General features: G+C 40.4%; 1 protein-coding gene across 2 annotated transcripts; it reads left to right on the forward strand.

Moving 5' to 3' along the window:
* The first annotated feature begins 787 nt into the window (after positions 1 to 787).
* tbc1d8b (TBC1 domain family member 8B) lies at positions 788 to 16,378 on the forward strand. Of its 2 annotated transcripts, XM_028595360.1 has the most exons (21): positions 788 to 1,052; positions 3,606 to 3,716; positions 3,892 to 4,010; positions 4,269 to 4,494; positions 5,307 to 5,547; positions 5,863 to 6,070; positions 6,187 to 6,354; positions 6,458 to 6,619; positions 6,850 to 7,000; positions 7,156 to 7,370; positions 10,237 to 10,354; positions 10,466 to 10,751; positions 10,844 to 10,973; positions 11,054 to 11,152; positions 11,236 to 11,304; positions 11,419 to 11,659; positions 11,749 to 11,814; positions 14,360 to 14,452; positions 14,715 to 14,762; positions 14,872 to 14,969; positions 15,134 to 16,378. In XM_028595360.1, the coding sequence occupies exons 1-21, from the start codon at positions 926 to 928 to the stop codon at positions 15,557 to 15,559; spliced, it is 3,402 nt and encodes a 1,133-aa protein (XP_028451161.1). In that variant the 5' UTR covers positions 788 to 925; the 3' UTR covers positions 15,560 to 16,378. The 2 variants fall into 2 exon arrangements, with proteins under 2 accessions (XP_028451161.1, XP_028451162.1); XM_028595361.1 differs by lacking the exon at positions 14,360 to 14,452.
* The last annotated feature ends 668 nt before the right edge of the window (positions 16,379 to 17,046 follow it).

Raw genomic sequence — 17,046 nt, forward strand, 5'->3', positions numbered from 1 at the left:
GTGCTATGCTGCTGATAAGTGAATGTATACCTCCCTTGCTGTGAAGCTATTGTATGCCCTGTCAACACTTTGTGTCTCTGATAATAAAAATCTTTGGTCTTTATAAATCTTTTAATGTATCTATATTTGAACAACAATAACCACAATAATAATAATAGGCCTACTAATAATGGTGTAAACACTAGGCTACACCATTCAGGCAATGTTTAAAAAAGAAAGTGTACACAGTACAGCTAAAACGTTTTTCATTTGAAGATAAAGAAGGCAAGATGATACAACAAAGACATAAATGTAGACTAAATATAGAGCAAACACTGTCACAAGTTCATTGAAATAATAGGCTACTTTACAATGCAAAATATTATTTTAGTTAGTCTAAAAAACAGAAACAGAAATGGCAATAAAGGAAAACTAAAACTGAAACATGCACTTTTTAAAGCTCTCTTTTTTTGAAAAAGTAATTTCTGTAGGCCTAAAGCCTTTCTCTTATTCGTCTTTTATTTGGAGTTATTAAAAAATGGGTCGGGGAAAAAAAGACCTACTGTATGTTTAAGGAATGTAGAAAAAGCAATAAAAATGTGATTGCAAAAAAGCATTTGCTATCAAAGTATTTAAAATTATATATATTTTGCAGTTTGGATGAAAAATAAAAACTATTCCCTCCCCATTTTATTCATGAAACAGCTGCTCCCTGACATGAACCCGGAGAATGAATCCAGAGACTATTTATGAATCTCATAGGACCGCCTTCTCGTCAGAAACTACAATCCCAGAATGCCCTGCAGCATTGGCAGCATTTCTTGTCGACGTGGGAAGGGAGGGATTCGGACACAAACAAACGTCCACGGGTTTGATGTTGGGCTACGTTACAGATAACTGTGACATGTCAGGTGTATTTGATAGATAACTCCATGACATTTGAAACATGTGGCTCCAACCTGATGAGATTCTGCTGAAAAACGCGTTTAAATTATGGGTCACCGAGGAGGATAACGAGTACTTCGTACTGCAAAGGAGACGAGGTTACGGAGAAGGTGGAGGCGGTTTGACAGGTAACGTTAGCGGTTATGTTATTATCACCTCTTCGCATGTGTGGGACAGCCGCTGCGTCTTCGCCGAACCACGTTCAAACAAATGAGTTATTCACGGGTTTACCTACTCGCCATACGTCTGCATAGCCGTGCTGTCTGTCGTGTATAGGGCGGGTGCTGTATCCTCGTCTACAGAACAAAAAATCCTCATAGCAACAGGTAACGTTATTAAGCCAAGCCAAGTGTCAAAATGACTCGCGTCAGCAGATGCTGAACAGCTGGTTGATCTTGTTGACACGCCAGCTCGCAAGAGTAAAGGTCTCTTTATGTGTAGCTGACGTCTCAAAAAATTGGGTTTGTTTATAGAGTTGACGATGAGGTTACATGGGTAAACGTCTTTCTGTCAGTTAATTTCATATCCTGCTGATTTTACTACCCAGTGCCTGTGGTTAGGTTACAGGATGTTCATAGGCCCAAACACTTTGAGCCATTATTGTGTCAGATTTAGACTCCAATCACAGTACCAGCAGACACAATCATGAAGGCTACTTTGGAGTAGGTATGTTCTAAGAATATACAGATATTACCCTTCTATCCCTTAAGGGATGTACAGTTTGTTTCTGTGCCCCACGGCTGTTCAGTCAGTTTGTGAATATTTGCACCACTTTCTCCCTGAGGCTAGAAAAATAAAAGAAAACCTTTGCATTTATAATGCCGCTGTGACTGCAATGTCATGGACTGCTGCTCCCTACCTGGGCAATACATGCGTCAGCGACTTTGTGGAGACATTCATGCGTAGTTGCGTTGTCATACTGTAATTTAGGTTATATTTTAGCATTGCTAAAATCAGATGCAAGGTTTTTTTAAAGCACGGAGAGGAGAGAAAACCCTGACAGTTGTTTTTGCAGGCTGCAAACTACTGATTGTTTTTTTTTTTTTTTTTTTTTATTATTGATCAATCTGTCAATAATTACCAATAGTCCAAATCCCAATGTTATTGAATTTACAATTATATGAAGCCAACAAGGAAAGGGAAACCTCACAGGTGAATGTTTTGAATTTTTCCTTGTTAAATTAGTTAATTATAAAAGTGGTTGTTGATTAATTTCCTGTTGATCAACTAATTGATTCATCAACTAATCATTTCAGCCCAGATCTCAGATCTTTTATAGAGCTGGTATTACAGCTTTCCCTGTTTGTGTGTTTTTGCTACAGAAATGTGAATAATGTATGTATGACAAAAACACACACCTAAGGTATAATTGGCCAGCGATATTATTATCTGACACATTGATTAGATAATTTTAAATGACAAGTCTTGGCTAAGGAAAAGTCAGTCATGGGTTGCACTACTCCATATAGTTTATTATGAATTTTATTTATTTACTTATATTGAACTGTTTGTATTATTTCCTTACTGGAAGCCAAATATCCCCTGATGGACAATAACTAAACCTAAACACACATTGTGTGCCAGTTTTAGGAAAGAGTGGTGCAGTATGCTCAAAGTAACTAGTTGAACTGTTTAAACCAAAAACTAATTGTGTGTGTGTGAACTCTTGAAAATAGTGGCACCCCCTTTTAAATCAGGCAACATCAAGTGCACCCTCAGGTCCTCAGTTCCCACCATGCAGATGCAGACACAGCCTTGTGTTAACCCTCTACTGTAACTGCATGACATTATTTACTGACTTGGATGTTTAAAAAACATTGTCACCTGCCAGTATATAAAAGTAATGCTTGTAATACCACCAATGATTGTAACCTACACTTGCTAAGCACATTCCACAGTGGGGCCGTTGTAAGGTAATTACTGAATGGTGTTCTAGCTGAAGAGAAAATGACCAATGTCCTGATTGGCTGGTTTAATGATAGTGCAGGTTAAATACTAGGCCTACCTGATTGTAGATGAAGCCTTCTCCAGCACAAGAGCCTTTTATGTCTGAAGTATCTTTTATGTGTTTATGTCTATGCTCTACTGTATGATGTTGTTCTTCACCGGTTAAAATATTATAAATGATCTGTGTTTGATCCTTTGAATCCTTTACTCTTTGGCTGCTCCCTAGTAGAACATATGTTCAGCTGGCAGGCTAGTATACTGCTGGTGCAGTGCATTAGTGTGGTTTCACTGCAACCTTGTTAATTATTCATGGAGGGCATGTCAGAGAGAAGTTGTGGTAACAGATTTAGCTCATTTTAGTTTGGCTGTGGGTTAGGATTAGATCCTATTTCTACACTGTCAATATGAGTATAAAGGCATAGTCATAGCGATCCAAGTATAAAAAAAAAAGATTGATTGACAGGTCTTTTGATAAACGACTCACATTACGCCGTCGCTAAATTAGCTGAACTTATTCATATTTTCTGATGCTGTCAGATGGTTATCAGTAAATGCAGCAGTTAAACAAACATTGATTTGTCAATAATAAAACAATGAAAGGTTTGTTATTGTCGCTCTTAGTTTCTTGAATATCATATCTGGTATTTATTTTTCTGATTTTCAAAGGGGTTCACATGGCTGAAGATCATGTGTGACACTGGTGGTTTAAAATATTGTTGTACTGTATGTTACAGGCCTCCTTGTGGGAACTCTGGATACTGTGTTGGACTCCACATCCAAAGTTGCTCCATACCGCATTCTACACCACACACCAGACTCACAAGTGTATTGGACCATAGCATGTGGTATGTCGCTGTATTTTCATCTTTTCCTGGAAAAATGTTCAATAGTGCTGTCAAATGATTAGGTTTGGAAAAAAGTTCAAGTTAAGAGATTTTACAGTTAAAAAAAACCAACAACCCAAACATGATATTTGACATGCTTTTTGGGTATTTTTGTTGTCTCTTGACTTTGGGTTAGGTGTCACCAAAGAGGAGATTGTTCAACACTGGGATTGGCTGCAGCAGAACATCATGAGGACACTCTCTGTTTTTGACTCCAGCGAAGACATCACCAGCTTTGTACAGGGCAAGATTAGAGTAAGAACTTATTTTCATGCTATAAAATATTTTATATGATAAACATTACTCTATGACTAAACCTGGTTATTTCGAGTCGTTCTTCTGGCCACTTAGCGAATAAGTGTGCGTTCGTCACCAAGAGCAAAATCTACATTACACACAGTCCTTTTTCCATTGTTGATATAAAGATATTGATTCAAGCAGCTTCAAGGAAGATGATGCACTGTAATGTTATCACCCTCAGTCCGCAGTAACCCTCAATGTTTAATGTGTTAGGGTCTTATTGCTGAGGAAGGGAAATCATCCCTGGTGCTGGAGGAAGATCCGGAGAAGTTCCGAGAAGCACTTTTGAGGTTCGAGAAGTGGTTTGAGCTGCCACCAAAGGAAAAACTGGTCACATATTACTCATGCAGCTACTGGAGAGGCAAAGTGCCCTGCCAGGGCTGGCTGTACCTCAGCACAAACTTCCTCTGCTTCTATTCATACCTGCTAGGAGCTGAGGGTAAGCCCTTTCTGTGACATTTATTAACATGAGCAGCCATTTTTTTTCCCTGATTGGTAGTAACAAAGACTTGCAGCTCCTAAAGGCCACCATAGTTGGCATTTATGGTCTAAATTGAACATTCTTTGAACATTTTTTCATTAGAAAATAGCTCCAGGTAATTACAGATTCCATATTGTGAAAAACCATCATAGCAGACCTAACTGTGGAGGCCGACTTGTAAAGCAGTGTGGATAAAGGATAGGGCTGGGCGATATGGAGAAATCAAATATCACAATATTTTTGACCAAATAATTTTTAACCTCAATATCGATACCGCAACGATATTGTAGTGTTGACTAATGGTGCTTTCACAAAATATTTACACAATGAGATTTTTGATAAATATATCATCAGTAATGTGGATATAATGACTAAGTGGGTAAAGGCAAATAATGGAACAGTTACAATAGTCTGGTAAGTTCAGAAAATGACATCACTTTACTGTAATGCAGCCTTTAAAACCAGGAAAAGACACAACTTATGCCATATTACGATATTAAGATATGCAAAATCTAAGACCATATCTAGTCTCATATCACGATATTGCCCAGCTCTAATAAAGGTTAACACTGAATTTAATGACATCAAGTGACATTTTAAGATTTTTTTCTGTATCATCAATTCTTTATAATGGCACCATGAAATATGTTGTTGATTAAATGCATTTATGCATTTAAATTATTGAGAAATTGGACTTACCCATTCATTCAAGATCCTTGTGTGAGCCTTAATCACTAATTTAATTTGAATGTATTGTGATGACTCTGCAGTGAAGCTGATCATCTCCTGGGATGAGATCTGGAGGCTGGAGAAAACCTCTAACGTTATCCTGACTGAGAGCATCCATGTCTTGGCTCATGGGGAGGATCACTACTTCTCCATGCTGATGCACCTTAATGAAACATTTGTTATCATGGAACAGCTTGCTGACTACTCCATCAAGCGTCTTTTTGATAAAGAGGCCTTCCAGAGAGAGCCAGCGCTCTCCGACCCCATGCAAATTACCAAGAGGTACTGCCTGTCTGCTGCACTGCACAGCTTGACATGATCCTTTTAGTGCTGGCTGCCAGATTGAAGAACCAGAGTAAACATAATGTCTGACTTACATCGAAAAGCATTTGTGTTTGTGCTAACCTGCCTGGAGTGGCTGATAGGTCATACAGTGACAGATATTTTAAAGTCAACTACTGTTGTTGTTGTTTACTTTGAGCATTCTGACTACTTCCTCATCCAGACTTACATTGTGTGAGACAGGGTGATGTTCTTAGAAAACTCAAACGTGATCTTCTGCTCATGACGGTCTTTTCTGCTCTACTTCCCCCACAGAGGCCTCGAAGCGCATGCAAAGAGTGAGCAGTTCCGGACATTTTTCAGGCTTCCCAAAGAGGAGAACCTGTTAGAGGTGCATGAGAGCTTCCTGTGGGTGCCCTTCAGCCATTTTAACACACTTGGCAAGATCTGTCTGTCTGAGAACTACCTGTGTTTCGCCAGCCAAGATGGAAGCCAATGCCATGTCATCATTCCAATGAGAGAGGTAAAGTGAGATTGTTAAAACTGGAAACTAGATTGTTAAAAACACTGCCAATAACGACTCAAATAGCACCCTGCATACTGATGAATCTGTGGTCTGCCAACCTTGCCTTCTTCCAGGTTATTAATGTTGAGAAGTCAGACTCCAGCAGCAGGGCTTTAACGGTGTGTGTGCGTGGCAAGAAGGCGCTGCGTTTCGCCGAGGTGCGGGACTACCAGCGGCTTGCCAACACGATCCGTAGCAAGTGTGGGATCAGTGCCAGCCCTCAGCACTCTGCATCATCAGAGGTAACGTGTTTGAACCCTTGTTTTCTTTGTGCCGCGTTGTACTCTTTACTTACAGTTAGCAGTGCTTTCTGGCATTGACACATGATATGCATTTATGACTAAGGCCATACGAGGCACGTGCCAGTCCCTCATCAATCACTTTGAGGACAACCCAGAGGACGTAACACTGATGGTAGGACAGAAAGACAGCAGCAAGGCTGTAAGCACCGAAGCTCTCATGACTGTTTTCCACCCCCAGGATGTTGAAAACCTGGACCCCAAAATGGTAAATATCAAAGCTTCTTTCAAATTAAACATTAACGCTTGTTTTCAGCAGCATGTGATTGTAATGCACCAGAACCTTCTTATGCTCTGCAGGATTGGGGTTGTCTAATCAATTCTGAGGTGGACATAGATAAAAATGAAGCATGCATCTGTTTAGATATACAAGCAGTTTTAACAGTGTTGCAGAGCAATTAGAATAACACTCTGGTGTGTGCTACATGTGCGTGACAGCTTAAAGAAAAGATGAAGGAACAGTCTTGGAACATCCATTTTTCCGAATATGGACGTGGCACGAGTATGTTCTTCACCAGGAAGACACGAGACCTGATTGTTCGTGGTGTTCCTGAGGCCTTGAGAGGAGAGCTGTGGATGCTTTTTTCAGGTATTTATACGGCAGATTTACTGTGTGTACAGTAAGGTATATCAGTCAGTGATTTGAAGTTCTTACTCAACATAAATAATTAAGTAAAACATGCTAGGAGTGGGAGCATCTGTGCAGCATCTGTTTTTGGACTGACTGTGGTTCTGCCTCTGTAGGAGCTGTGAACGACATGGCCACTCATCCCGGCTATTACACTGATCTGGTTGAACAGTCTCTGGGCACAAGCACTTTGGCAACAGATGAGATCGAGAGAGACTTACACCGCTCTCTGCCAGAGCACCCTGCCTTTCAGAGTGATACAGGAATCTCAGCTCTACGCAGAGTCCTCACTGCCTATGCATACCGGAACCCTAAAATTGGCTATTGCCAGGTACTTCAATTTTTTGTTTATAACCGGTAGAAAAGCCCTGATTGACTCTGATTACAAACACTCAGAAGGCCTTGAGGCCTTGAGTAAAATACAGGAGCCGTCATTAGCTAATTACGGTATGTAGCCAGACGTTTGTTATCACAGAAAATATATGATGAATATAAAAAAACATGCACACAAAAACGGTTTTGTGCATTTGCGTCCATGATCGTTCTTTATCACTTCATTTGTTGTGGTAATTTCTGTGAGATTATCCTTTGTTTTTGCTTTTTTAAGGTGAGGTGACAGTTATGGTACAGAGTCACACTTAACCCTTAACAGTTTTAAACCCCTATGTCCTTTACTGTGATTGGTCATGACATTGAGGAGTGCAGCAACTCTGAAAAGCAGAGGTGATTTAAAAAAAACAAGGCCACAGGTGATCTAAAACGACTGAAATCATTTTTAACCCTTGTGTCGTCTTCGGGTCCAATTTGACCCGTTTTGAAAGTTTCTTTATCAGAAATATGTGTTTCTTTCAACTAAAGTAACCAAAAATAGCATGGGTGGTTCCCAATTAAGTTCTTCGCAAGTAAAATCAATGATCACTGCTTTCATTTTTTTTATTTATTTAATTTTATTCCATTTGTGCAATGGGGCACTTTTGCGCTCGACAGCAGATGAACATACACACACGTACATGAATGCACATGCGGAGACACACCCCACCCCCACAAACGCACGCATTCATACAAACAGCAGCTAAGAACTACCTCATGTAATTGATCACATTATTGTGCTTTCCAGCACATGGAAATGCACCCAAACACACACACACACACATGGACAACAAACATGCACATGTACCCGTGTGTGCGCGCACATGCATTCACACAAACACACACACACACACTCACAAACACAACATACTGAAATTGGGCAATGGATCATTATGATTTTCAGGAGATGAACACACACACACACACACACGTGCGCGTGCACATGCTTGCGTGCCCACACACACACACACACACACACACACACACACACACACACACACAGTACACACACACACACACACAGTACACACACACACACACACACACACACACACACACACACACACACACAGTAGCTGAGACCTGCAAAAGATTACACTATTGTGCTTTTCAGCACATGAGCGCACGCACACAAACACACACACGCATGCATACGCACACACATGCCCACACACACATGCCCACACACACACACACATGCCCACATTCACACACACACAAACACACACACACACACACACTCCCGTTGCAGTGGCTCACACTACTGTTCTTTTCAGCAGATGAACACACATGTACACATGCAGACGTGCACATGCGTGCCCACACACACACACACACACACACACACACACACACACTCAGAAACAGCTGAGACCTGCAATATATCACACTATTGAGCTGTCCTGGCATAAAAATTTACACAGACACACATGCACACACAGACATGTGTGCGTACGTACACATACACACAAACACACACACACACACACACACACACACACACACACACACAAACACACACACACAAATACAAACATACAGACACAACTTCAAACTACAGTTTTGTAAACTTGTTGTTATAACACCTTTGATGTGTCTTTTCCTAAAAGGGGCCAAGTAAACTTTCCGTAAATTATTTTTTTCCTTTTTGGTAGCTCTGCTTTGTTTGTGAATACAATTGCATTCGTTAATTTTAACCTGGGAATATAATAATTGTCACATACCAGCCATTAATCCAAACACAACTTTCTCAATATCTCAGATCTCAACTGATTTTACTCAGAAAGTAGGTATAATTTTATGTAAATGAGGTCTGTTGACCATAAATAGAACAGAATAAGTGTAAAACTAGTGGTAATGAGTTGGAATGAAGTTGTTAAGAAGGTGTAAAATAGAATTGGTTGATAATTCATACTTTATGCTTTATTAATAGCCAAAACAGACCGGGTCAATTTTGACCCGGGAGGACAACAAGTGGGATTATTGGCTGCCATTAAAAAAAATTGAAATAGTTTCAAAACAGTATTTTCACTAAACTTTGACTTATACCAGTCTGTGATAAACCATCAACATATGTTCCCATTGATCTCAACTGTTAGTCAAAATAATTCATAATTTCAGCTTTTTTTAATTCAGAAATTAGGTATAATTTGATTTAAATGCGTTTTTTTGACCATATATAAAATAAATAAGTGTAAAGTTAGTGGTAATATGTTGGAAAGAAGTTGTTAAGAAGATGTAACACAGAATTGGGTGATAATTTATACTTTATGCTTTATTAATAGCCAAAAGAGACCCCGGGAGGACAACAAGTGGGATTATTGGCTGCCATTAAAAAAATTGAAATAGTTTCAAAACAGTATTTTCACTAAACTTTGACTTATACCAGTCTGTGATAAACCATCAACATATGTTCCCATTGATCTCAACTGTTAGTCAAAATAATTCATAATTGCAGCTTTTTTTAATTCAGAAATTAGGTATAATTTGATTTAAATGCGTTTTTTTGACCATATATAAAAAAAATAAGTGTAAAGTTAGTGGTAATATGTTGGAAAGAAGTTGTTAAGAAGATGTAACACAGAATTGGGTGATAATTTATACTTCATGCTTTATAAACTGGCAAAACAGACCGGGTCAATTTTGACCCGGGAGGACAACTAGTGCATGGTCGACGGGAGGAAAACACAAGGGTTAAAAAGGCACTGATTCTCTGAAAAATTTATCTTTGTGACACACACACCTTTATACTGGCCTCCTCCCTGCAGTCAACCTTATTCTTAAAGTAGTCTTTTTTTTTTTTTTATAAATCCTTTTTTCTTGTCCAGGCCATGAACATTCTCACGTCAGTTCTCCTGCTCTACGCGAAAGAAGAGGAGGCTTTCTGGCTCTTAGTGGCTGTCTGTGAGAGGATGCTGCCGGATTACTTTAACCGTCGAATTATTGGTGAGAGGGGATGCAATTTTCATCCTGTTTCTGCTGGTAATTTTGGGACATAACATTTGAATGCGTTCAGGACTGAAGTTGCACTGTGAAATGTTGCCAATCTTTTTTCAGGTGCTTTGGTTGACCAGGCGGTGTTCGAGGACCTGATTCGAGAAAACCTCCCCCAGCTGGTGGAGCACATGACAGACCTGAGTTTCTTCTCGTCCGTGTCCTTGTCCTGGTTCCTCACTCTCTTCATCAGTGTCCTGCCCATAGAGAGCGCTGTGAACGTGGTGGACTGTTTTTTCTACGACGGCATAAAAGCCATTCTGCAGCTCGGCCTGGCAGTGCTGGACTACAACATGGAGGCTCTGATCAGCTGCCACGACGATGCAGAGGCTGTCACCATCCTCAACAAGTCTGTGTGAATACAAACAAAGCGGGACTGATTATGTTTTAAACATTACAGTCTTAATGATTGTCTTTCTTTCTCTGATGGTGTTATTTCAGATTCTTTGACAGTGTGACCAATAAAGACAGCCCGTTGCCTCCAACAGTGCAGCAAGCATCAGTGAGCAATAACGATAAAGCATCCCACTTTAATGTGGATATCAGTGAACTGATAAAAGAGGCCTATGAGGTATAACATGTTTGTGTGTCCGTTTTATTCAGCGATCTCTGTGTTGTGGTTGATTTTAACAAATTGTGCTTTATTTTTAGAAATATGGAAATATCCGTTCAGAGGAAGTCGAGAGTTCACGGAAAAGAAACAAACTGCATGTGATCCAGACACTGGAGGATACAACCAAACAAAATGTGGTAGGTGGCCATTGAGCGTACAGTAGTTGGTGAACTTGCATTGTTACTGTGGTATTAACGATTTATTCAAATCTTTTTTTCAGATCCGGGTGGTGACCCAAGAAGTCAGATTCAGTGCCTCACATCTTGACAGACTTTATAACTTGTTCAAAGTGAGTCAAATGCATGATGCAGTATCTTCATTGTCATCATACAAAAATGTCAACAGTTGTAATAAAAAAATGAGAAGTGGACACGTTACATTTTTCTTTGTTTTCTTTTTGCAGAGGCAGCATTTCCTCTGCTGCTACTGGACAATGAAGAGTCCAGCTCTGCTCCATCATGACCCCAGCCTGGCCTATTTGGAGCAGTACCAGTTGGGTTTCCAACAATTCAGCATGCTTTTCTCCCTGCTGGAGCCCTGGGCTTTCTGCAACCCCAAGAGCACCCTCTCCCTCTGGATCTTCCGCCTGATAGATGAGAACCAGGACGGCCTCGTCAACTTTAAAGAGTTCTGCTGTGCCCTTGGTAAGTTCACTCGCTCTCTGCTCTTCACTAACAGCAGCCGTTAACCTTAGTATTCCCACTGCTATAATTTCTACTTTCTTCTCCCGCAGATACTTTGTACAGTGGATCGTTCACAAATAAGCTGAAATTCCTCTTCAAGCTGCACCTGCCACCAGGTGAGTGATGAACAATTGAAAAAGCCAAAAATCAAGAAAATCGAAATGAAAAAAGATTAACATTTCTCATGTGACAACTCCTAACCCATGTTGTGGTAGTCACATCCACCTGTCTCGTATAAACAAAAAAAATAGATTTTTGTTTTAACCTCTGTCTTCTCTCACAAAATATCAACAGTGAGGATATACTCCTGCAGGTTCAAAGTTCAGCAAGTGTTTTCAGACTGGATCCTTATCATTCTCTAGATTCGACCTAACATGAGAGCAATAACACAACAGCATCAGACAGAATCAGCCTAAAGTAAAACACAAGGTCAGATGACCATCAGGGTCTGTTGGGCTTGAAAATGTAGGAGTTGTCATTTAAATAATCCAGCTAATAACTCAGCATTTGTTGAGTGAGCACATTACCCGGGGGTAGAAACTGTCATTGAATGTGTGGCTCTTTTCTGCATGATGTGGCAGTGCATGCTTCAAGGCAGGGGTAAGAATAGTCTATGTTGGGTGAAAGAACTTTACCATGGCAACGATGGGTGTAAGGAGCTGTAGGGGCATTTTGCAGTGGACTAGTATCTCCCTGAGGAGGATCTGTGATGAGGATGAATTGCTGAAATTACAGCTGACAGCTTAGCAGCAGAAGAGCACTGAGTCACCGTTTGTGATGTGCCAGGCCAGTGAACATCAAGCAGCAAAGCTTGTTTTGTGTCTCGTGTAGAGTGCGTGATGCTTCAGCACCGAGGACAGGTCCCCAGTACTGAACCCTCACAGACTTTAATCCACGTCACCTGTGACATCACTATAAGTGTCTAAACGCAGGATGGTGTGAGGGCTCCAAACACACTCTGATAAGTGGAAGGCTTAGAGTGAAGAAGGGAAGTGAGACTTATATTTCAGTATGGAGTTTAATGGAGTGGACAGTTTGTTGTTTGCTTCTTGTGTAGAAGTAAAAGAGGTTTTTTGGACCGAATCAAAATAGTTGATGTCACCACGGCTGCTATCATTAGACAAACAACTACACAGTTTTTGGTTTTTATGATGCAAGAATCCACTGTCATCACCTGTTTTTGACGTCACACCGCTATGCATTGTGGGTGTTTCCCTCATGCAAAGTCGGCAGAGTTGTAGACTTTCGGAAAGTGTGCAGGGAGCTGAAAAAGTAAACCACAGTGACCTTAAACACTCGAAACACAGCCCTGAGCCCAGGAGCGGGGCCAAACACTCCATTGATCAAGGAAATGCAATCATGTGCTATTTAGAGCTGAGAGTCTGCAGGTTTTTCAGTCCAAACACAAAGTATAGCAGCTGTATTCAGCAACTTCAATGACTACACAGTTACATCATCTGTGTCCTGATTGGTTGAAGGGACAACAAAATGTCTCGTTGTACCTTGAACATTAGCTACAAATGGGAGTGCTCAGAATGTTAAAATCAGGATTGCACTTACTATTGACAGTTGTACATCTGTGGAGCGTGAACAAGTCAACGCATGGCAAATGGATTATTACATTACTGCATCTGGTGTGCAAGTCAAAATTTAGTGTATATGTTTTCACAGCTGATCATTAGTTATCTGTGTGCAAAGGGGATCATGTGATGTATCGCTAACCCGAGGGAAAGGTCAAATTCTGAAGATAATAAAAATTTGCAGATAATCAATAGTTTCATTTTCATCTGCCCTTTAGATTTTAAATAAGATTTTAGATTTTAGGTGGAAATTTAAGCCGGAGTCTGGCAAGTGAGGAAAGGTCACCAAAATCATTAAAGGTGCCGTAGGTAAGACTTATAAAACTAACTTTCTGTCATATTTGCTGAAACTGCCCCTCTGTTCCAGAAGCAGGTAATTAGAAAAAAAATCTGGCTCCTCTGGCACCACCTACAGCCTGTAGTGCGGTTTGCAAAAATCCACCGCTCCCTGTTCAGATTCACCAATCATGGCCAGGGGGGATGTCTAACTGCGTGTCAACCACTGCTCATGCACACAAATTAATTCTCCCTTGTGGGGGGAGGGGCTTTAGCAGAAAGGGGGGAGGGAGTGAGAAGTTGTTGATGTTCAGATGTTTTGGCTAAGTCCTGGTATTCCCAATCCTACCTATAGCACCTTATAAGGTTCATTCTGTTTGGATCCTGTTTATCAGCAACAGATTTCATGTCACAGACACACCGAACAACTAACCAACATGGCAATCCTCCGGCTGTGCCGCTTATGCTGCACGGAGCTATCAGACACATATAATGACACTGCTGGCTTGTGAGGGTTATTGTGTAATCCAGCAGTGCAAACTGACATGCATCCATGAACACAAACACAGAGTCCTTGGTGGGGGTTGGAGCATAGACGTAAAGCAAAGTAAGATGCAATATTTTTCAGGATTGCTAGATGGGCTTACAGTAAACTGTATAAACTGATAAGGCAGTGTATATGGATATCTATGTTTTCTTTAGTCAAATTCTTCAACACATTTCATTTACATTGCTCATGTGGATCCTCTATCACCGCTGTCTCTTCATCTTTCCTCTCAGTGCACTAACAGTTGGTATCTTTTAGCTTTTACAGGTAGTCCTTTGCACATAAAGGAACAAAGAATCCAGCACTTTACTCCAGTGCCTGAAGACTCTTCTCACTTGAGTAGACTCGCTGGTTAGCCTCTTTACTCTTTCTTTTCTTTTAAAACTTAAATTTCACCTTCACCCTTTTTGCTACGGTGGCCATGAAGGGGAAAGCAAAGTGTTTTGCAATTTGCTGTTGTGTTTTCTGTTTTGTCTTTGCGCTTTGCCCTTCAGGGCCTCCGTACTTTCCTCCTATATTCTGTCATAATTCTGTCTTGATTTCCTTGAATTTATTGATTGTTTTTGAAGCATTTCTCTATACAGTTTGTTCACATGCTGCTTCTATATTTCAGCATTTGATCTACCAGAAGATGGTGTGATAAGGAAAAGCCCTGAAAGAGGTAGGATTTCACCCATTTGATTACAAACACTCCATGACTATATAAAATAAACTGTAAATGTCTTAGTTTTGTGTGATTATTGTTTTGAGTGTGTGTACGAAATTAACAGGTAGAGGAAAAGTGGACCTGCAGGCCTACCTGAAACAATGGCAAAACGAAATACTTAAGAAAGAGGAAACCATCAAGGACCTACCCCGAATTAATCAGGTAATTCAACCCATGTTGTGTTTATTGCCTGAAGACAACATTTTCTATCTGAAGTGGCAAAAAGAAATGTAACTTCACATTTGTACAATAAAACAGCCTATTTGATATGTCAAATTATCCAATAAAGTACAACATGAGCTTCTTATTTTTTTTTTCTATCTCAGACTCAGTTCATCCAGTTCTCCAAGACCCTGTACAACATTTTTCATGGCGACCCAGAGGAGGAGTCGCTGTACCAAGCCGTGGCCCACGTAACCAGCCTTCTCCTGAGGATGGAAGAGGTGGGACGGAGGCTGCATGAGTCGAGCAGCCCGCCCGAGTCCACAAAACCTGCCAACGCTGCTGCTGCGGAGTCTTCAACCCAAGAAGCTTCTACTACCCCAGAGAACTCCGACACCTCCAGCTCCTGCAACAGTCAGGATGCAGGGCCCGACCTCACAGAGCTGGATTGGTCGTTTTCGTTTGAGCAGGTCCTGGCTTCTCTGCTGAACGAGCCGACCATAGTCCGCTTCTTTGAAAGGCCTGTCGACATTCAGACTAAACTGGGACAAGCTAGGGTTGCCCAGCTGAAGCTAAAGGCAAATAAGTGAAAGGAAACATTAGTGAATTGATACTTTGCTTCTAATTCAAACCCAGAAATCACCATGAATTTCCTTTCTCCACTTGGATAGGGCAGCAGTTTTTTTGCAAGGCACACAGTAAAATTACTGCTAAAGTGGTATCATAAATGAAAAGGAGATCAGATTAAATCTGGGGTGCAATGTGTGTGTGTGTGTGTGTGTGTGTGTGTGTGTGTGTGTGCGTGTGCGGCTTCGATGTTCAGGCAGATGACGATCAGCAACGATGGCTAATGAAATAAGTCACTTTAAGACACAAGCACTGTTGTTACAGTCCACTGACCAACACCTTCAGTGCATTTTCATGTTAGGCCTTGTTGCATACTGTAAGCTGTCGTTCCTCAAATCTGATTATGCATTAGGGTTATTCATTCTCTTATGTAGCCTCAGATTTTTCGGATTTTATGGAAATTTTGTTTGACACATTTGTTTCCCTTTTATGCCATGGAGCACAACCGGTATAGTTTTGTATTGTGCATGGGACATACAGTACTGTCCCCTATATTTAGAAACATGACAGAAGAGTTTGTCCTTCCGTCTGTCTCTGATGTCATGCTGAGGTTCAAATCCATAACAAATGACTTTGACAAGGTTAGGAAGATATTTTGTTTTTGCAGATAACTAGTCACTGCGATAGTGAAACAAACTGTAAATGCTAATGTGTCCCGTGACTTCAGTGTCTCCTGTTCTTAGGCAACATTAGTGTTATTCTGTAAATGTCAATTTATTGTGAGAAAACACCAGCATTCCAGTTGGAGACAGAATAAACAGTAGTACAGTGAGTAAGGACAAGCAGTAGTGTTGTCCTTGAAAGCCATACATTTATTTCAGAGGTTATCTGAGTGAGGATGTCAGATACATTTAATTGAGAGCAAGAAAGATTCAATTAGGGTATTATACATTTGCAATAACACACGAGAGGATGCTGTCTGTACTGCCACACATTTGTCTCGTTTCTCCAACAGCAGCACATGCAGTAACAATATTTTAGCATGACTTCAAGTATGTCATACTGGAAACTATGGTCTGTCAAGGTAAAATAGCTTGAATTTATAGTGCTGCTGCAGGGAAATCTTCTGCACCCGCTTCAGAAATGTGCAGCGTGTTATCTTCAGATTGTGATTGGTTGATGTACTGTTCGCTTATGTCCGTCTTACTGTATTTGTAGGATGTTCTCTAGTATAAGTGCAGCATTTTGTACATAAAGATCAGTTTAATAGTCGTGTATTGTATTATGAGGCTTAAGACATGGAGCTTTTGAAGGACATTTTGTTTTATCAAATCTCAGGGTGCAATTTGTGTAAAATAATAAGGAGAAAAGGGATATTTTATTCAACCTGGGATGTATAAAGTATATCATATATAGCTTACAAATGTCTGTAACATTAAAATATAGAGCATGTGTAGCATAGTTACAGGATTCGCCACATTATGCTAGCTTTCAATGAACAGCAACTATT

Source organism: Perca flavescens, chromosome 13 (genome assembly GCF_004354835.1).
Source record: "Perca flavescens isolate YP-PL-M2 chromosome 13, PFLA_1.0, whole genome shotgun sequence".
NCBI classification, from domain to species: Eukaryota; Metazoa; Chordata; class Actinopteri; order Perciformes; family Percidae; genus Perca; species Perca flavescens.